At 35.6% G+C, this 21,976-nt stretch overlaps 1 protein-coding gene across 1 annotated transcript in view; it reads left to right on the top strand.

The window, feature by feature from the left end:
* Positions 1–21,976, top strand: part of ADAM10 (ADAM metallopeptidase domain 10) — a 139,613-nt gene that overhangs the window by 102,356 nt on the left and 15,281 nt on the right. Inside the window, exons 9-14 of the mRNA XM_043921216.1 lie at positions 6,693–6,856; positions 10,375–10,558; positions 17,830–17,980; positions 20,005–20,188; positions 20,886–20,994; positions 21,460–21,680. Of these exons, the coding sequence (XP_043777151.1) occupies positions 6,693–6,856; positions 10,375–10,558; positions 17,830–17,980; positions 20,005–20,188; positions 20,886–20,994; positions 21,460–21,680 (1,013 nt within the window). The remainder of the gene's footprint in view (positions 1–6,692; positions 6,857–10,374; positions 10,559–17,829; positions 17,981–20,004; positions 20,189–20,885; positions 20,995–21,459; positions 21,681–21,976) is intronic.

The raw sequence follows: 21,976 nt of genomic DNA, 5'->3' as shown, positions 1-21,976 counted from the left end.
GGTTCTTAGAGTCAACAAGGGAAAATTATCTTCTTGCTTTTGTTCTGGAGTGAGATAAAATGGAGAGAAATCCTGCTCAAGAACAGCAGGTGGGAAGAAAAAGAAAGACTACCTTTACTATCATTATTTTATTTCTAGCCTTTATTTTAACAAAACTCAAGTGTTGCCTGAAAAGAGATGTGAGCAGGAGACCCCAGGACCCATAACTCCACTGGCTTGACTGCATGGACCCACATTCTGCTGGTGTCTACCTTAGCCATGAAAGCCACTATCATTGAGAAAGCTGGAATAGGATAATCTCCTTTCTACTGCAGTACAGTGGGGATCTGTCATTTACAGTATAATAGATTCAGTAGCCTAGTTTAGAGAAATACAGATTTATTAAGTGAAAGATAAGTAGAAAGAATCCCCAACTCTTTGAATATAAATTTGCCATATAGAATTTGATCAGTAGTCTGTCATCTTCTGAGCTGTAAACAGCAATTTCTCCTTCTGATATATATTTTTAAAAGAATCAACTTCAACTTTATATGGAGTAAGACAGGCTTTTCTATTATTTATTTATTCTTTGATTAATTCTTTGATAAATTCTTTGATTTGTTATACATATTTTAACATCTTTAGTACTATAGTTTTGCTCTTATATATTTTGCTCTTTTTTTAAAACCAGCAGTGAATATCCTTTTTACAGGTTCCAAAGCTTTTGTTTCTCTGCCACATTTCTCTGCTGTCATTAAAATACATGTTTATGTCATAGGCTGCATGTATCATATAGTACAGTATTTTTGGATATTTGTCCTTAAGAGTGATCTGTGCCGATTTTGTGTTACTTGCATTGTCAGCAGACTGTACATCTCACTCTTTCCTGTGATGTGATAATTCACATATTTTATAACTTGTATATGCTGAAATTTTTTTTTCCCTGCTTGGGAAAAAGATTAGTTGGATAATTTTTTCATAAAGTTTATAATCCTTTATCCTTATTCATCAGTAAATACTATAGAAACTCAAGGATTCATTTGGTTTTTCTTTATATGTTGTGGTTAATATAGTGGTTCTTTAACTGTGCTCCATGGACTAGCAGTATCCATATGACCTGGGAACTTGTTAGGAATGTAAATTTATGGGCCTCACTTAGGTCTACTGTCTCAGAAACTCCAGGCGGTGTGGAGCCCATCAGTCTTTATCTGAAGAAGCCCTCCAGGTGATTCTGATGCATTCTAAAGTTAGAAAACCAACATATTAATATTTTTGCTCACAAAATGTCTCCTGGGCAAATGATTAGATGATCTCAGACTAAAAACTTCCTGCCATTTTCTATTTTCAACTCCAGACTGTTGTTCATTAAGAATGTAGTGGTTCTGAGAGAGCTTGGTCAAATTTTTCTGAATAGTCAGATATCTGCATGTCTACTTAAAAAAAAAAGACTATATATTTAGAACAGTTTTAAATTTATACAGAAATTGAGCTGATAGTATAGAGTGTTATCCCCCCTACCTTTCTATTTTATAACAGCTTACATTAGTATGATACATTTGTTACACTTAATGAACCAGTATTGGTACATTATTGTTAACTAAAATCATCCCTTAGTTTATTCAGATTTCTTATTCAGATCCTTTTCCCATTCCAGGATCTTGTCCAGGATACAACCATACATTTAATTGTCATTTTTCTTTAGTCTCCTCCTAGCTGTGATGATTTTTCAGACTTTTCTAATTTTTTATAACCTTGACAGTTTTGAGGCGTATTGGTCAGGGATATTGTTGGATGCCCCTCTGTCATAAGTCTGTTTGATGTTTTTCTCATGATTGAACTAGGGTTTGGGGGACAGTTAGTTTTTCTGTCTAGTTTGTGATGTCTGGACCACTTACTTTATGAAGTACTGTTTATTTTATTAAAGTGACAGTAGGCAGAGTTCTGGTTTGAGAATGCTAGGCCACATTACTTGTATTTTTGTTGTTGTTCTTCGTCTGATGCCTTCTTCTTTTACTCTGTGTTAAACCCCCAACTCTAGCTCTCACAAGCCTTTTCCTAGAAGCTTCTGGAGGAACAGCTAGGCAGGGACGGAAGAATGGGGCCAGAGTGGGAAAGAGAAGGGCTCTTTGTTCTTTTGACACAACTTTTTCTAAAATAGGATACCTGCCCTGACAGCTTTCTTCTTCATTTCCCTTTGCCCTTAGACTACCTGAACTGAGTTTATTTGGTTTGCATTTTACTTGTTTTTATAAGCAACTTTATGTATTTGCTCTTACTAATTAATTCAGTTCCCTTGTGATGTATAGGTGTTATTTTCTCCATTATACAGACGAGGAAAGTTGGATTACAACCCAGTACCACAAAGAACCTAGAATCTGGACCTTTTGACGCCACGTTTTGTGCATTTGGTAGTTATTTTACTCGGTATTATTATAATATAACAGCCTACCTTTATCTCTCTAAGACATTTCCAAGAAGAAGTTGAAATGTTTCCTGAATCTAAGTAGAGATGGAATCTGTTTCCTTCTTAAGAGAGAGGAGTCATGTGTGTGTGCCAAGTCACATCAGTCATGTCTGACTAGAATTTAGGCATCGTTTTGGGTAATTGTCATGAGATAAAAAGAAGAGTTCTGGATTGGGAGCTAGTGTACTGGGTCCTTGTCTGTTCTGTCCCTGTAAATTCAGGTAAATCATGTTATTTCAGCTTGTTTATTTTTCATTGTAATTTCTTCTGTCTTTGCCCTTCCTTTGTGATTTAATGTTTCTGTATGCAGATCTTAGTAATGCTAGTTTTAGACTGATTTTTTGCAATAGTATTTTATAGCTGATCTGTTCAGCTTGTGGTCTGTTGCTTGTCTTAACCTTTTTCATTTTTATTTGACCTAATTAATTTCTATTGTATTATTTAGCTTAATTTCATTTAATTCTGCAGCTCTTTCACTATTCAAATATATAGTAGTGAAAAGAATTTTGTTGTGATACTGTTGTGTTAATTTTTACAGGATAGTTACTCAAATTACTAGCTGTAGTCTTCTTCATTGACTCAGTTAATGTGGAAAAAACAATGAGAGTTGAAACATTCCAATAATGTTTCTTGTGTTTTAGTATTTTTTTATGCTACTTTTTATTTGTTCTCTTAAAATTTTTTATTGTGGTTGGGTTCTGCCCTCAGTTTCCTTTCAGTGAGAAAAACAGTTCCTCCTGCCCTGACTCCATAATAAGTAGAAACAGCTGGTAAACTGGGCTAACTTGGAGGCTTCCATGTGGAATCATACAGGACCTAGAAGGGAGCTCTAGAAAGGGAGGAGTCTGGTCTCCGAAACGAAGTTAGTCTTGAATAGGAAACTGGAAAGATTAAACTTCTCTTTTTATAAGCAAAGTTTTGTGTTAAGCAGGTAGTAAGTAGTCTTTTATTTAGAGACTGAAATGTCAGTCCCTTCACAAAGTAAATTCTTTATATTAGATAGCCCTTTGTTGTACTTCATTTGCTACACTCTTCTAACATGATTTTTGAGGGGGTCGTCTTTGTTTTATTAAGGCATATTCTGCTCACCTGTTACCCACCTTACTGTTATCAGTTAACCCAGTGAACATAGTCTCAGTTTGCCAGGTCACTGAAGAAGGCTGACTGTGGAATTCATCTGCAGAGCCAATCCTGAACCATTGAGTATTCCTCTGACCATTTGTGAAGAACATTTTGAGGGACATTTCATTTGGTAGAGATCTTCTTTTCTGTTTTTCTTTTTTAGAACCTGTCTGGCAGTATACTAACTTCTGCTTCAGAATTACTGCTCAGATTAGTGTTGAATGGTCAGCATGCTACTATTGTTGTAGATGTTTAGGCTTGCTCACACCAAAACTGTATTTATGGATTCTTTCAAGGTATTAAACTTACCCTTGTAGGTTTTATAATTTTTTTTCTTTTGGGGAATTGTTCTAACAAGTTTAGGACTGATATTCTGTGACTAGCCCTCAGACTATCTTGTAGATAGAAAAATGTTTCTGTTTCTTTGTTGGTCTTTGAGTTATCCATTCATCATTGTTATTCATAATTTGTATTTTTCAGTGATGACTGTGTAGTAAACTTTTAAATTTACAGTGTAAAGCAATTACTGAAATTGAGTTATAACTTAGCTGTAGGTATTTCTAACATCATTAATTCAGTTTCTGGCATATCTAAAATTGTTGTAGTATTTAAAAAGTTAAATCACAACTAATAAAGTTAGACATAGTATTGTATTTCTTTCTGTATAACTGAGTTATTCCAACATATGCTGTTAGTGTGTAAAAATAGCAAACTTTCCAGATAAGCAATAGTTATTGAAACCAAAAGCAGTTAAGTATATTAAACTAGATATGAATTAAAAAGACTGTATTTCAGAAGACTACACTCAAATTTATGCATTATCTTTCCTTAAATTAGATAGACCTTAAAAATATAGGAAGTGCATTATTGGAGTTTTTAATGTGTGCTGTTTACTTTTTTTTTAACTGATAAAGATTTGCAGTGTGGAGTCTTCTATGCTTAATTCAAGTCTGACAGTACAGCACTGGACCAATTTGCGTATGACACATCTTCAATAAGGCAGGATATTAATTTGCTACTTATTTAAAACTATAATATGTAGACTGTAATTATTACATACAGAATGCTTATTTATATCTTTTCTAGTTTCTAGAATAGTGATACAGTCCTTCGGACTCCAAAAGTAAAAGTAGATTAACAGAATATGTTAAATATTTGTAAGTCATTTGATGTTATCTTTCTATTCAGTTTTATGTGTAGAAAACATAGTAAATATTAAATATAGAGGTTCTCAATCTTTTGCCCTTTAAAATCTGCATATGTGACTTAGTCTTTCAGTTTAGTTTTCTATGAAAGCACATTATCATTTCAGTTTCTTGAATTGTATCATAATAGTCATTAAATTTATGATATGTTTTCCTGTACTTTCTAATATTAAAAGGAACAAGGCAACGGTTGTAGTTTCTTGCCATTCTTGCATATCTTTTTTTTTTTTTTTCTGAACTTTTAATTTTGTATCTAGGTATAACCGATTAACAATGTTGTGATAGTTTCAGGTGGACAGCGAAGGGACTCAGCCGTACATGTGCATGTATCCATTCTCTCCCAAGGCCCCTTCCCATCCAGGCCGCCACATTCAGGCTTCTTGTTGGTTATCCATTTTAAATATAGTATGTCTTGCACATCTGTTTTGAATTGCTTTCCTATTATATACTTTATCAGAGATTATAAATGTTAGACTTTAAAAGATGTAATTTGGTTGTAACTTTGTGTGTAGAAAGTTAATTTGAAATAATTAGATCATTTATCAGAATATCCTAATCCATTTGATTGTATTTTAATGAAAAAATGCAAATAATCTCTTAAAATGTGAATGTAAACCAAAGTACTTTCCCTGAAAGTCTTTAGTAGTTATTTAAAATACTGTGATCGTCTCAGTGCAGTGTACGTAAAAGCAAGGATTGGCCAGTTTCTAATTTGCTGATGTTCTTTTTTTTAATTTCTAAAATTGACTGCATTTATATGTGAAAACACTTTTATATTGGTATCAAGCTCTGAAGTTTAGGAACTGTAAATGAACAGATGAAATACAAAATGATTTCATATTTTTCATACAAGTAAAAGATGAAGACTGAAATTTGAAAATATCTTCAAGTCATGTTGGAAAATCATAATTGAGTTTTTTGAACCTATTTTGGAAAAATATTCAAACTTGCCAAAAAGTTGCAAGAGTAGTATAGTGAACTCCTGATAAATTAATCAGTTAACATGTTACCACATTTGCTTTTTCTCCCTTCCCACTTTCTCTCCTTCGTTCCTTTTTTCTTGTACCCACTTGACATTTTTTGAGTTTTATTGAGATATAATAGACAAATAAAATTGTAAGATATTTAAAGTGTACAGTGTGATTTGATATTTGTATGCATTGTGAATGCATGATTCCCGCCACCAAGTTTAATACATCCATTGCCCCACATATTTACATTTTTCCTTTTTGTGTGTGAGAATGTTTAACTTCTGTTCTCTTAGCAGATTTGATTTATATAATACCATGTTTTTAGCTATAGTCATCATGTGTTACACATTAGAACCTCAGACTTTATTCATCTTACAACTTGAAGTTTGTACCTCTATCAGCCTATATCCTCCACACCCTAGCCTCCACTACTTTTTTCTTTTTAAAGAGTACATAGTACATTGTCTTTTAGGACATGAATCACATCCTCCTGTGCATCGCTGTTATTATTTGTAGAAGTGACTTCCTTAGCATCTCCTTGAGAATATTTTGTCAGCTTTCATTTAACTTAAATATAAGTTTTCTTCTTGAAAAATGAAAAAGTATAGGCTTTGACCCAGTGTAAATGCTGAAATATTTAAATTTAACAGAATCTTAAATATGTGTTTTGCTTAATTAAGAGGAGTAAAAATTTGGAGACATTTTGATTATGAAGAGGAACATTTTATAAGGGCTTTGTATTCAATCCTGAGAATTTATTTGTGCCATAAAAACTTTGATTTGAAATGACTTTGTAATCGTTGACCAAAGAAACTTTTTAGAACTTGATATATATATATACCAAGTTTGGACTCAAAATACATATAAAATGTTTCAAGTTAATATGGCATTTATTAGAGAATTATTTGGGGGGGAAGATGCTAATTTTAGCCATTTTTTATTTTGAATTAGGAAGCTCTGGAGGAATATGTGAAAAAAGTAAGCTCTATTCAGATGGTAAGAAGAAGTCTTTAAACACTGGAATTATTACTGTTCAGAACTATGGGTCTCATGTACCCCCCAAAGTCTCTCACATTACCTTTGCTCATGAAGTTGGACATAACTTCGGATCTCCAGTAAGTATTGCCTAATTATTAGTTTCTTTTTTTAAGTTGCTGGTCTTTCATGTTGTGTAATTTTTGTTGATACTGTTTACAGTGAAAACAAGTCCACATGAATGCTTAGTTTTTATATGTCAAAACACAGTAATGTACTTGGCCATAGTACTGAAAAGGAGGAGGATCGAATGCTTGTAATTAAAATAAGAAAATAAGCACAACAGTGCCAGAATTATACGAAGGCAGGAATTTTGTCCCTTTCATTCACTCCTGACCTTGAAACAGTGCCTGGTACAAGACTCATTCAAATACTTATTGAGTGAGAATCACTTTTCATTGTTTAAAGTTCTTTTTTCATTGTTTGAATGTTAGCAAATTGCATTTTTTTTGCTTGGTTTCTATTAAAGCATTATTGGGGTTTACTAGATTTGTCTTTCTCTACTTAGAAGGTTATTTAAAAATCTTTCAGTATTAAAACTTGGTAACATGCGCAAAAGTAGAGAAAGATAGTACAACAATCTTACGTTCATCGTACAGGACAGAGGTCAACAAACATTTTCTGTAAAGGGTCTACTAATAAACTAGGTTTGTGGGGCAGCATTTGGTCTCTGTTGCATATTTTTCTTTGTTATTTTTTACAATCTTTTAAACATGGAAAAACCATTCTTAGGTCATATGAAAACAGGCTGTGGGCTGCTGTTGGCTGACCTCTGATTCAAATTCAGCGATCATCAAGATTTTGCCACATCTTTCTGTATTTCCTTTTCTTTGTGAGGTGTTAGAAGCAAAGTCATTCACCCTTCCATATTTCAGTGTGCATTTCTTAAAAAATGAGACATTTTCTTCTATAACCACCACATGGTTATGATACCTGACAAAATGAATAATTCTTTGGTATTATTTAATACCCTGGGGCTTCCCTGGTGGTTCAGATGGTAAAGAATCTGCCTGCAATGTTGGAGACCTGGGTTTGATACCTGTGTCAGGAAGATTCCGGCGAAGGGAATGTCTACCAACTTCAGTATTCTTACTTGGAGAATTCCATGGGCAGAGGAGCCTGGCTGGCTACAAAGAGTCGGACATGATTGAGAGACTAACACTTTTACTTTCACTTTTTCAATATATAGTCTATTGTATTGATTTTTAAGTGAACTGAAGATTAATATACATGGAAGTACAAAATACTGAAAGGTATTTTGTCTTTGTGATTTTGGTGGGGCTTATTAAAATTACAAGTTTGGGAAATTTTCATTTGAAAACTGTATAAATTCATTTGTACTTTATCAGTTGTAAAAATGGGAATTTTTGAGTTTGGAAAAAAATTGAATTCTAATAACTTAAAATTCTCAAGCTCTTACTTAATGTTTCCACAGTTCATAAAACGTAAGTGTCCTGTCACTAAGTTGCAAGTCTTTCTTCTTCTAATTCCAATCAGGAATGGATGGATAAAGTCTTTGAAATATGTCTAATATCTCTACCTCTTGGCTGCTTTGGTGATCTGTTCTTAAAAAAGAGTAATTGAAATTTTAAAGATGAGCAAAGAACTCTTGTTCATGGTTAACTTGCATTTTCAAGGTCAGTTAAATGTCCTCAACTCTCCCAGTCAACTTCATCCAACCCTTACCAAGGGAATTTTAGTATCCTTCCAACTACCCTTCAGTTCATGAGTCTAGGACCTCTCAACCTCTCAAAGTTTAATGTGCATACAAGTTACTGAGGATCTTACAGTGTAGATTCCATTTTAGTGGGCCTTTGATGGGTCCTTAGTGTCTGTTTCTAAGACTCCCATGTGATGCTGCTGCTGCTGATCTGTGGATCACACCCTGAGTGGGATATCTAGTGTCTTCTCTTTGTACTTCCCATCTAATTTGTCTTCTAACTGGTTGCCAGAAAAGTGTTTTTTTAATACATTAATGTAATATTACTTATTGTTGAATGTATAAATTGGTTCACATTTTTTTGCTTACCTTGTTATCTTTTCCTGTCATACCAGACTACTTCTAATGATTCTGTCATGCTCAAATACACCTCATTCCTTTGTGTATATTGTTCATGATACTATACATAGAGTACACATGATACTATACTGTAGATAGCAGGTGCTTATTAGTAAATTTGTTTTCAGTAATTTAATATTGAGATCAGCCAGACCATGAACTCCTGAGCCTGTCTTCTTTGACATTTTTGTCTAAAATCTGTCTTTATGTCTTCTGTCATATATCTGTACTATATCAATGTTACTTTCTGTCTGAGTGGTTCACTGTATTGTGTATATTTATTTATGTGAAATTCACTTAGTCCTGTCTCTTTGTGACCCCATGGACTGTAACCCTCCAGGCTCCTTTGTCCATGGAATTCTCCAGGTCAGAATACTGTAGTGGGTAGCTGTTGCCTTCTCTAGAAGATTTTCCCAATCCAGGGATTGAACTCAGGTCTTGCACATTGCAGGCAGATTCTTTACCATCTGAACCACCAGGGAAGCTATCCTAAATGTTCATTGCACACCTGTTGTTAACCAGTTTATAAACATTGTTGGAAATTTGCAATCAAGAGGCGAGTTCCCGTCTCCCAGTATGGAAGTCTTAATGTATTTACTCTCAGCAGATTAATCTTTGTCTAGGTATGTGCGTGCTAAGTCACTTCACTTGTGTCTGACTCTTTGCGACCCTATGGACTGTAGTCCACCAGACTTCTCTGTCCATGGGATTTTCCAGGGAAGAATACTGAAGTGAGTTGCCATTTCCTCCTCCAGGGGATCTTCCCAACCCAGGGATCAAACCCATGTCTCTTATGTCTCCTGCATTGGGCACGCAGGTTCTTTACCACTAGCCCACCTGGGAAGCCCTTGTCTAGGTATAGTTCTAGTCATTCTGATCATGTCACTTCTGCTTATAACCCTACATCCAATACCTGTTGATATTGCTAATACAGTTTCCTTAACTTATTTATAGGGTTTTCCATAATTTGGGGCTTAACTTATTTATAGGGTATTTATAGGGTTTTCCATAATTTGGGGCTAAGTATGTTTCCTGTGTTATTTCCTCTTCCCTGTCAAATTAAGTCATTTAAAAAAGTGTACTTCTGCCAAGAAGCCAATTCCTTCCCATCTCTGCCTGTTGAAATCTTGATCCATGTTGCTATATAATATAAGTTAATATGGCCCTTTTGTCAGGCAGTTTGGCAGTATGTTTCAAAATCTTTAAAGTGTTTGACCTTTTAATGCAGTAACTCTACCTTTGGGAACCGAACTAAAAGAAATAATTGCAGAATGTGTCAAAGATTGATGTGAATTAAAAAAAAAAAAAATATCCATTGCAATTAGACCTTCACTGATTTTTTTCTTCTTTATGAAACAAGTGGCCCCTGAAAGAGCAAATTATCTTTCCTTTTCAGAGGCTAAAATAACGGTAAGGTCTAGTCTAAAGGAGAGTCCTCAAGCTTCCATTGTTCTTCTGACGAGAAAATTACATCTAATCAGATGACCTGAAAACCCTATTTTACTTCCTGTTTATGTAACTTTATATTCTTTTTGACAGCATGATTCTGGAACAGAGTGCACTCCAGGAGAATCTAAGAATTTAGGACAAAAAGAAAATGGCAATTACATCATGTATGCAAGAGCAACATCTGGGGACAAACTTAACAACAATAAATTCTCACTCTGTAGTATTAGAAATATAAGTCAAGTTCTTGAGAAGAAGAGAAACAACTGTTTTGTTGGTATGTATATTTTCCCAGCATTTTAATATGAATATTTTCAAACATTCAGAAAACTGGAAAGAATTAAATAGCAAACACCTGTGTATCCACTATTACCACCTTTATATTTTACAGTTGTTAGCACTTTAATACATTTGCTTTATCACATAGGGGGCTTCCCTGGTGGCTCAGATGGTAAAGAATCTGTCTGCAATGCAGGAGACCAGGTTTGATCCCTAGGTTGGGAAGATCCCCTAGAAAAGGCAATGGCTACCCACTCCAGTATTCTTGCCTGGAGAATTCCATGCTCAGAGGAGGAGGCAGGCAGCCTATAGTCCATGAGATCGCAGAGTTGGACACAACCGAACAACTAACACTTATCACATATGTATCAATCTATTCATCTCTCAATCCATGTTTTATTGTTACTGTAATTTAAAATGGATTTGGGATATCAGGGTACTTCACTCTAAGCCCTTTAGCCTATATTTTTTACATAAGTGAAGTACACAAATCAACTCTACCATCTGAGGAGCTTTGACAGATACATCTCCCTGTGTAACCTAGGCACCTGGCAAGATGCACAACATTCCTGTCACCCGAGAAGGTTCTCTCGTTTCCGTTCCCCGTCAGTCTCTGCGCCCGTTTCATAATAAATGGATTTATTTCTCCACAGATAAATTTTGGCTTGTTTTCATATAAGTGGAATCATACAGTTGGCATTCTTTTGTGGAAGGCTGCTTTCACTCATCATACTATTTTGAAGTTCATTATTAGTGTTTTGTACCTTTTTTTGGGGGGAGGGGCTAGGTAGAAGTACATTATATGAATTTATCACAGTTTACTTATCCTCTCTCCTGTTGAATGAACACCTGGGCTTTTCAGGTTTGGGCTATTATGAATAAAGTTGCTGTGAATTTTTTTCTTATTGTGGTAAAATATATATAACAGAGTTTATATTTAAACTAGTTTTAAGTGTACCATTCAGTGGCATTAAGTACATTTACCGTGTTGTACAACCATCACCGCTTTTCCATTTTCAAACTTTAAAAAAAAAATCACCCCAGATAGAAATTCTGTAACCGTTAAGCAATTAACTCCTATTTCTCTCTCTCCCCAGTTTCTAGTAACCTCTATTCTATTTTGTGTCTCTGTGCCTTTGCCTATTCTAGGAACCTCATATTAGTGGGATTATGCTTTTTTATCTGATTTATTTCACTTAGCATAGTATTTCCAAGATTCACACAAGCTATAGCCATGTATCACAATGCCATTCTTCTTTATGGCAGAATAATACTCAGTTTTAGGGATATACTACATTTTGTCTATCCACTGATCTGTCTTGCCTCTCTTGGGGCATTTAATATGTTCTAAATACCCCTCCTTATATTACATTTTTGGGGTTCCTTCTCCTATTTCATAAGATTTTAAGTTACTTGAGGGTAAACACTGAGGCCTGTTCACATTGCACATAAACAGCACTCGCACAGATATGGCACCAAAGGGGAAAGAACTGAAGACGTTTTCCAGATAAGCAGGGCTTTTTGGGTTTTTTAGCTGCATTTTTTGTTTTGACATAAAATTGTTGTAACACTATGTCCTTTTGTTTTTAATTGAAATTTATATCGAGATAATTTAGATTCCCATGCAGTTTAAGAAATAATGGAGATTCCATATTCCTTCACTCAGTTTCCCTCAATGGTAACATCTTGCAAAACTGTGTAGTACAGTGTTACATACAATAAGGATGTTGACATTGATTAACAGTCCACAGATCTTATTTGGATTTCCCCAGTTTTTCATATTTTCATCTCTGTGTGTGTGTAGTTCTATACAGTTTTACCATTGTAGGTTTATGTGTCTGTCACCATAGCCATGATTAAGAACAGTTCCATTGGGACTTCCCTGGTGGCTCAGACAGTAAAGAATCTGCCTGCAGTGTAGGGGGCCTGGGTTCAATCCCTGGGAGAGGAAGATCCCCTGGAGAAGGGAATGGCTACCGACCCCAGTATTCTCGCTTGGAGAATTCCATGTTCAGAGGAGCCTGGTGGGCTACAGTCCATGGGGTCACGAAGAATCAGACATGACTGAGTGACTAACACTTTCACTTTGGCTGTCTAGTGCTTGGGACCACATGCTCCTAATGCAGGGGGCATGGGTTTGATCCCTCATCGGGGATTTAGGATCCCATATGCCACATGGTGTGGCCTGAAAAAAAAAAAAAACAATTCCATTACCACTGTTTTATAACCTTAAAAAGCAACCTCCTCCTTCCTGCCTCTTTCACCTGCCCCACTAAATCATTCTCCATTTCTAAAATTTTGTCACTTCAAAAATGTTCTATAAATGGAATCATACAATATGTAACTTTTGGGGATTTTTCACTTGATATCATTGCTTGGAAATTAATCAGAATTTTTACCTGTGTCATTAGTTTGTTCCTTTTTATTGCAGGTAGTATGTATGTACCTCAGTTCATTCAACCATTTTTCTGTTAAAGAATATTTGGGTTAACTTCAGTTTTGGGCTGTTATGAATAAAGCAGCTATAAACAGTTTAGGCTTTTCATATGAATATAGGTTTCAGATGCTTCCAAATTGAACTGATAGGTCAGTATAGCAGTTGTTTGTTTTTATTTATGTTTTTATGTTTTGGCAGAAACTGCCAAACTGTTCTCCAGAAGGCTGTGCTATTTTACATTCCCACCAGCAGTGTATGAGTTGTCTAATTTCTCTCTATGCTTGTCAGCTTTTGGTATTTTTTATTTTATCCACTGTGGTATATGTATAATGTTAATTCATTGTGGCTTTACTTTGTATTTTTATGATGACTAATGACATTGAATATCATGTGGTTTTTTGCCATCTGTATATCTTCTTTGGTGAAATGTCCATGTTTCTTGGCCACTGAGGTTTTTTTTTTCTGTTGAGTTTTGATGGTTCTTTATGTAGTTCAGCTGCTAGTCACTTATCACATATTGGTCTGCATGTATTTTCTTCCTTTCTATAGCTTGTCTTTTCATCCTCTTCACAGTCTTTTCCAGAGCAAAACTTAAATTTTAAGAAGATTCAAAGTCAATTTTTACTTTTATTGATTGACTTTTTCTTATAAAGCCTTCATTTTCTTTTGAAAGGGCAAATTAAAATTACATTGATATTATCATTTTTGTTATTATTCTCAGTGGTAGAAGTGACGTATAGATTGTTCATTTGTAAACTAGAGTTTTACAATATGCTTTCTGATTGAAAATGACTTTAAAAATTATGAACATATTTACCTTTCTCTGTCTGGCTTCACTTAATATGATGATCTCTAGGTATATCCATGTTGCTGCAAATGGCATTATTCATTCTTTTTTTATGTCTGAGTAATATTCTTGTGTCTGTGTGTGTGTGTGTACACCACATCTTTATCCATTCATCTATTCATGAACATATGTCTTGGCTGTTGTAAATAGTGCTTCTTTGGACATTGGGGTGCATGTATTTTTTCAAATGAGAGTTTTCTCCAGATAAATGCCCAGCAGTGGGATTGCAAGATTATGTGGTTTTAGTTTTTTAAGGAAACTACATACTGTTCTCCAGAGTGGCTACACCAGTTTACATTCCCATCAACAGTGTAGGAAGTTTCTTTTTTCGCCACATATTCTCCAGCATTTATTATTTGTAGACTTTTAAATAATAACTATTCTGACTGGTGTGAGGTGATACCTCATTGTAGTTTTGATTTGCATTTCTCTAATAATTAGCAATGTGTGTGCATGCTCAGTTGCTTTAGTCGTGTCCGACTCTTTGTGACCTTAAGAGATGTAGCCCAAAAAAAAAAAAAAAAGAAATGTAGCCCACCAGGCTTCTCTGCCCATGGGATTCTCTAGGCAAGAATACTGGAGTGGGTTGCCATGCTTCCTCCAGGGAATCTTCCCCATTCAGGGATTGAACACAAGTCTCCTGCATTTCCTGAATTGAAGGTGGATTCTTTATCCACTGAGCCACCTAGGAAGCCCAATAATTAGCAGTATCGAGCATCGTTTCATGTACCTGTTGGCCATCTGTATGTCTTTGCTGGAGAAATATCTATTTAGGTCTTCTGCTTAGTTTTTGATTTGGTTGGTTGGTTGTTTGATATTGAGCTGCATGACCTGTTTGTATATTTTAGAAATTAAACCCTTGTTGATATCATCATTTGCACATATTTTCTCCCAGTCTGCAGGTTGTCTTTTCATTTTGTTTATGGCTCCCTTTACTATGCAAAAGATTTTTAAGTTTAATTAGGTCCATTTGTTTGTTTTTGTTTTTATTTCCATTGCTCCAGGAGATGGATCCAAAGAAAAATACTGCTGCAATTTATGTCAAAGAGTGTTCTGCCAATGTTTTCCTTTAGGAGTTTTATAGTATCTGGTCTTATATTTAGATCTTTAATCCATTTTATTTTTGTATATGTTAGAGACTCTTCTGATTTCTTTCTTTTACATGTAGATGTCCAGTTTTCCCAGCACCACTTATTGAAGAGACCATCTTTTCTCCATTGTATATTCTTGCCTCCTTTTTTTTTTATTCTTGCCTCCTTTGTCATAGATTAATTGACCATAAGTGCATAGGTTTATTTTTGGGCTTTCTATACTCTTCCATTGATCTGTATGTCTGTTTTTGTGCCAGCACCCTACTATTTTGATTACTGTACCTTCCTAGTATGGACAAATGTCAGAGAAAGACCAGTATCATATGATATTACTTATATGTGGAATCTAAAAAAAGAATACAAATGAACTTATTTATAAGGTTGAAATAGACTTACAGACATAGAAAACAAACTTATAGTTACCAAAAGGGATAGTAAGGACAAGGGGTGAGGGGGAGAGACAAATTAGAGGCTTGAGATTAACATGTGTGTACTATATATAAAATAAGTAAACAACAAGGATCTACTGTATAGCACAGGAAACTATACTTAATATCTTGTAATAACATGTAATGGAAAGAATTCTGAAAAATAAATAAATATACACACGACCTTCCCTGGTGACTCGGTAAAAAAAATCTGCCTGCAGTGCAGGAGATTCCAGTATTCTTGCCTGGAGAATTCCATGGACAGAGGAGCCTGGCAGACTGCAGTCCACGGGGTTACAAAGAGTCCAGCATGACTGAGCAACTAACACTTGTTACTTTTACACCTATATGTATAACTGAATCATTTTGTGGTACACTTGAAACTAACATAATATTGTAAAATAACTACTTCATTTAAAAAAATACCTAAATAAATAAAAAATGTTTACCATAAGATAGAAAAAATGAGCATATTGCTTCTTAAATTACAATGAAATATGTACCTCTTACAATTTTTGCATTTTAAGCAACATCTTTTCCCCTGTACTTAAGCCATTAGCAAATAGCTGATTTGAAGTATTATTTCTGTATGAGACACAAACTAATGTGTAATGAATATTGCATGTGTGGTTTTCTGACTTTTTCAATTTTTCCTTTTCTCCTAAATTACATGTCACATGAATTGTAAGACGATTATTGCTAAACTTTAGAAAAATCATTATTATTTACTTAGTATATATGTGTATGTATATGCTTCTAGCTTTAGAGAACAAACGAGATGGTATAAAGTGAAGGAAAGGAGGAATTACCTGGCTGTCCAATGGTTAAGACTCAGTACTTTCACTTCTGTGGCCCAGGTTTGGTCCCTGGTTGGGGAGCTAAGATCCCCACGTGGCCAAGAAAATATAGAGAGAGGGATGGAGCTTCAGTTAGCCCTAAAATTTCCTTTAATGTTTGATGTGGCCAAGTGTAAGCATGAAATTTCTGAATATAAAGCTAAGGTCTCTGTATAGAGTATTTTTGATTCAGATGTACCTTGTTTTGGGTTCCTGTGCTTGGGGTATGTTCCCTTCCACCTACTCAGCTTTCGGTTTGAAGTCTGTGCTACAGCTGTTTCCCACGCTGATTTGGTGTAGCAGAAAGAGCACAGACTTTAGATCTAGGACACCTTGCTTTAGTCCTGTGTTTTGCCCAGACTGGGGCCTGTGGTTTCCAGCAAGTCCCAAACCCTCTAAACGTTAGTTTTCTTTTCTCTAAAATGAAGAGATTTGATTCTTTTCATTTCTCTGCAGATGTTGAAGTTCTGTTATTTTTATGTTCTTATTAAGAGTAGCATTCTTGTTCCAATTTTAAACTTCACTAACAAAATCAAAGAACTTTAGAAAAAGAGCCTGAAAGTCTTTCTGAAATTCCTCACTATGCTTAGACCAGACAGTCTAACCTTAATGAACCAAGATTTGACCCACTAATGTTAGACTCTGTGGAAATACAAAAGATATAAATAATCCATGGTTCTTCCCTTAAGGAGTTTGGTCTAGCTGACGATCAAAACTAATGTACATTAAAAAAAACTACTGGTTGACTAGGATACAGTCAGCCAAATAGAATGCCGGAAATTCCATAGGACACAAATGACCCAATTTCTTTAACAACTAATAGTGTAAAAACAAAAGAGAGGAGGGAATCTGTTATCTATTAAAAGAACTTAAGATGCATAAAAAGCAACTAAGGGGAGAGGGGTTGGGGAAAGCGTGTGTGAAACTTGGTTCACATAAACTGATGTAAAGAGGTAGCTGAAACAAATTGAACATAGATTGGCTGTTAGATGCTATTAAGCATACTGTTGTTTTGAGAAGTGATTATGGTTAGATTTAAAAAAGAAAAAAACTCTTTATCTGTTAGATTCATCTTGGTAGATGAATTTGTAAGAGCAGATGAATAGGTTAGATGGAGTTGTTTACAGCGTATCATTGATAGTTGTTAAAGCTAAGTGATTGGTTCATAGGAGTTCATTGTACTTACTTTTTTACTGCTTCTCTGTATGTTTGGAATTTTCTAACATAAAAGGTTTGATTTTTTTCTGGTTGGTGAAGCACTGACTTACTTTGTAGTCATGTACTATAAACAGTACAGTCATTGTTCAATAAAGCTCAGCGTGGCAGGCCTAGAGTCCTGTCACTTCTGGAAGGGACGTCAGAAGGGAGCCTCAGGTCAGATTCCCTCACTGCACAGGTTGAGAAACAGGCCCCTGAATGGGAAGTGACTCGCTTAAGGCCACACTGCTAGTCAGTGACTGAGCTGCTGTTATACTTAGATCTCATTTCCAGATTCTTAGTTTGTTCTACTTTTCTTAATCTTCAATGTTTTCCTTTCTCCTTTTTTAAATGAGGCTTTACAGAGTTTGTGAATTTGAAATAAAATAAGTGTTGCTTACAGTGCTTACTTTGTCTTATTCATTTTCTCCAGAATCTGGCCAACCTATTTGTGGAAATGGAATGGTAGAACAAGGTGAAGAATGTGATTGTGGTTATAGTGACCAGTGTAAAGACGAGTGCTGCTACGATGCAAATCAGCCGGAGGGGAAAAAATGCAAGCTGAAACCTGGAAAGCAGTGCAGGTACCTTGTTAATTCCAGTAATGTTAATGTACCTATGAAGTCACTTGAATGTAGTTCGTGAAAGTTGCTCAGCCATGTCTGACTCTTTGCGACCCCATGGACTATACAGTCCATTCTCCAGGCTAGAATACTGGAGTGGGTAGCTGTTCCCCTTCTCCAGTGAATCTTCCCAACCCAGGGATTGAACCCAGGTCTCCCAAGTTGCAGGCAGATTCTTTTTCAGCTGAGTCACCAGGGAAACCCAAGAATACTGGAGTGGATAGCCTATCCCTTCCCCAGGGAATCTTCCTGACCCAGGAAATGAAATGGGGTTGCCTGCATTGCAGGCTGATTTTTTACTAGCTGAGCTACCAGGGAGGCCTGAAGGTAGTTATGTCATATTTAAAACCAGATTAAAAAAGAAGAAACTCGATTAAGAGATGTATGTGGTTTTGGAACTTTTGTTATTTGTTTTATTTTTCTGGAAAAGGATTATTTAGTGCACCTTTGCTGGCAGATTGAGCTACTTATAATTTGTGTGGTGGGTGTTAAAGACATGCAAAGGATGCTCAGTTCAGTTCAGTCGCTCAGTCGTGTCCGACTCTTTGCAACCCCATGAACTGCAGCACGCCAGGCCTCCCTGTCCATTACCAACTCCCGGAGTCCACCCAAACCCACGTCCATTGAATCGGTGATGCCATCCAGCGATCTCATCCTTTGTCGTCCCCTTCTCCTCCTGCCCTCAATCTTTCCCAGCATCAGGGTCTTTTCAAATGAGTCAGCTCTTTGCATCAAGTGGCCAAAGTACTGGAGTTTCAACTTCAACATCAGTTGAATGATGTTTCATTTCCTTCCAGTGAAAACCCAGGACTGATCTCCTTTAGGAGGGACTGGTTGGATCTCCTTGCAGTCCAAGGGACTCTCAAGAGTCTTCTCCAACACCTCAGTTCAAAAGCATCAATTCTTCGGCACTCAGCTTTTTTTATAGTCCAACTCTCACATCCATACATGATCACTGGAAAAACCGTAGCCTTGACTAGACAGACCTTTGTTGACAAAGTAATGTCTCTGCTTTTTAATATGGTGTCTAGGTTGGTCATAACTTTCCTTCTGAGGATTAAGCGTCTTTTAATTACATGGCTGCAGTCACCATCTGCAGTGATTTTTGGATCCCCCAAAAATAAAGTCAGCCACTGTTTCCCTATCTATTTGCCATGAAGTGATGGGACCAGATGCCATGATCTTAGTTTTCTGAACGTTGAGCTTTAAGCCAACTTTTCCCCTCTCCTCTTTCACTTTCATCAAGAGGCTCTTTAGTTCATCTTCACTTTCTGCCATAAGGGTGGTGTCATCTGCATATCTGAGGTTACTGATATTTCTCCCGGAAATCTTGATTCCAGCTTGTGCTTCCTCCAGCCCAGCATTTCTCATGATGTACTCTACATATAAGTTAAATAAGCAGCTCAGTAAAATACATATTATTTAGTTCATAACATTAAAAATGTGACTTTCATCAGTATTTTTAGAATTTTAGCTTTTAAGTATTTAGGGAATATGGATTCCACACATTCTTGTAACTTAGTGTCATACAATTTACTTCACTTCTCAAATGATTCTGGTAGTGATAAATACAAGCAATAGAATGTAGTTTGTGCAGTACTTTTAAAATGTATGTTCTGTGTATCCTAATTTGATTTTAATGTGTAAATGTGAGAAAAAATGATAAATTGACTAATGTGTGATGTATCTATGAAAAACTGATAACTTGCCTAGTATTTAACCCATTTTCCATTGTAATCTTTTACTAAAGGCAAATAGAATAAGAATGCTGAATATAGTATGCCTTCATTATAAAGATTCCTCATCATTTTTCTGTAATTATTAGAATGTTAAAATTTAGTAACCTCTTGTTCCAATGAGAGTTGTATAACAGTAACATACTTAACATTTAAAAGATAATATTTATTATTTAAAAATTAAGACTGTATCTATTGTATAGGAAATGTCCTAGTGATTTTCTTTACTTAATTCAGTGCTTCTTTTAGTCCAAGTCAAGGTCCCTGTTGTACAGCACAGTGTGCATTCAAGTCAAAAACTGAAAAGTGTCGGGATGATTCAGACTGTGCAAAAGAAGGAATATGTAATGGCATCACAGCTCTTTGCCCAGCCTCTGATCCTAAACCGAACTTCACAGACTGTAATAGGCATACACAAGTGTGCATTAATGGGGTAAGCATTTGATTTGTTTTTCATTTAATTTTATGAAACCTTTTTCAGAATAATTGTTTGTTGACACTTAAAGCCTCACAGTTAAAGTAATTCATCTCAGTCCCAGTTTCAGCATCCGTATCTATTTCCTCACAAAGCTGTGACTGCATTGTGTGGCATAAGTGCCTGGTGGCATTCGACTTGTTATTGACTTGTCTTTCATCTTTCTACTGCGTGTGTTTGATACTCTAGAGAAAAATAGTTATGTAACTAGGCATGTAACTTTGTACTGCTTTTAAGTTTTATAAATTAATATTTTAGTACCCTAAATAAAAGGACTCTTGATTATTTCCTCTGCCTTTGAAGCCTTTAAAGCTTTCTTGGCTAAACAATCACTTTCCTCTACACAAGGAGCTTTTCATTTTTCTCTTCTTATAAAGGAGCCATAATAACCAACATAAAGTTGGTGTTCATCTAATCGCCCCTGTTTCTGTTTTGTCTAGATTTTTGTTACCATTTTTTTAAGATTTACTATCTTATTTGCACGTGCTCTTTTTAAGATGTGTTTATATGGTCTATTTCTGATTCTAATCTATGTTCCCACCACCTCTTGTATTTTTACTGAGTTATTTTAGCATTGGAGGCGTCTGTCTGTTACTGGGAACAAGAGGTTTGACTGTATAGGGATTAAATAATTGGTCTTTTATTTTTCTTTCAGCAATGTGCAGGTTCTATCTGTGAGAAACATGGCTTGGAGGAGTGTACCTGTGCCAGTTCTGATGGCAAAGATGATAAGGAATTATGCCACGTCTGCTGTATGAAGAAGAGTAAGGCTTTGAAAATACACGAGTATAAAATCTGTTTGAGAAACCTTATTTTCTCCTAAATGTTAAGTGTTAAAACTTTGGTATACAGTTGGGACAGATAATTTCCAGCTTAACTGATTCTCTTGAGAAATATTTAAATGTAGCATAGCATTGTGTTTCCAGTTTTGTGGTCCCTACAGTGTTTTTAACATGATGAACTAGACGAAACCTGCCAGTGTTTTTGCAATAATTAATATATACACTGTTAGAAGGATTTTAAGCCATTGTAGACACTAAGTCAAAAGAGTTGCTGGTTGTTTATGTTGTGATATTTAAGGTGAATTAGTAAAGGTGTTATCCAGTCTAACTAATGAAAGCCTGTGTAGCATGTCACAGTGATGATTTTAGGCAGTTTCTTCCTTTCCTCCCTTTCTCCCAGCTAACCCAGTAGAGATCTTCAGCTTGTATTTGGCCCTTCTTTTACAGTGGAGCCATCAACTTGTGCCAGTACGGGGTCTGTGCAGTGGAACAAGTATTTCCTTGGTCGAACTATCACCCTGCAACCTGGATCCCCATGCAATGATTTTAGAGGCTACTGTGATGTTTTCATGAGGTGCAGATTAGTAGATGCTGATGGTCCTCTAGCGAGGCTTAAAAAAGCAATTTTCAGTCCAGAGCTCTATGAAAACATAGCTGAATGGATTGTGGTAAGTATAGTTTTTATTTCTAAAGAAACCTTATCTTAAAATGATTTGATCATAATTTTACTTGGTTAGAGGTCACCAATGTTATGAGAAAATCACTTCTTTTCTGTGTGTGCTGTGGAATTATAGTTGACCCTTGAACAACGTGGGTTTGAACTGCATGGGTCCACAGACAAGTGGCTGTTTTTCAGTAGTGAATACTGTACTAGTACACAGTCTGAGGCTGGTTAAATCTACAGATACGGAGGAACCATGGTATAAAGGAACTGTGGATGTGGTGGGCCAACTGTGATTAACCT

Source organism: Cervus elaphus, chromosome 12, assembly GCF_910594005.1.
Source record: "Cervus elaphus chromosome 12, mCerEla1.1, whole genome shotgun sequence".
In the NCBI taxonomy this organism is placed as follows: Eukaryota; Metazoa; Chordata; class Mammalia; order Artiodactyla; family Cervidae; genus Cervus; species Cervus elaphus.
The sequence above is the reverse complement of the archived record's forward strand: the minus strand, read 5'-3'. Positions and strand labels throughout refer to the sequence as shown.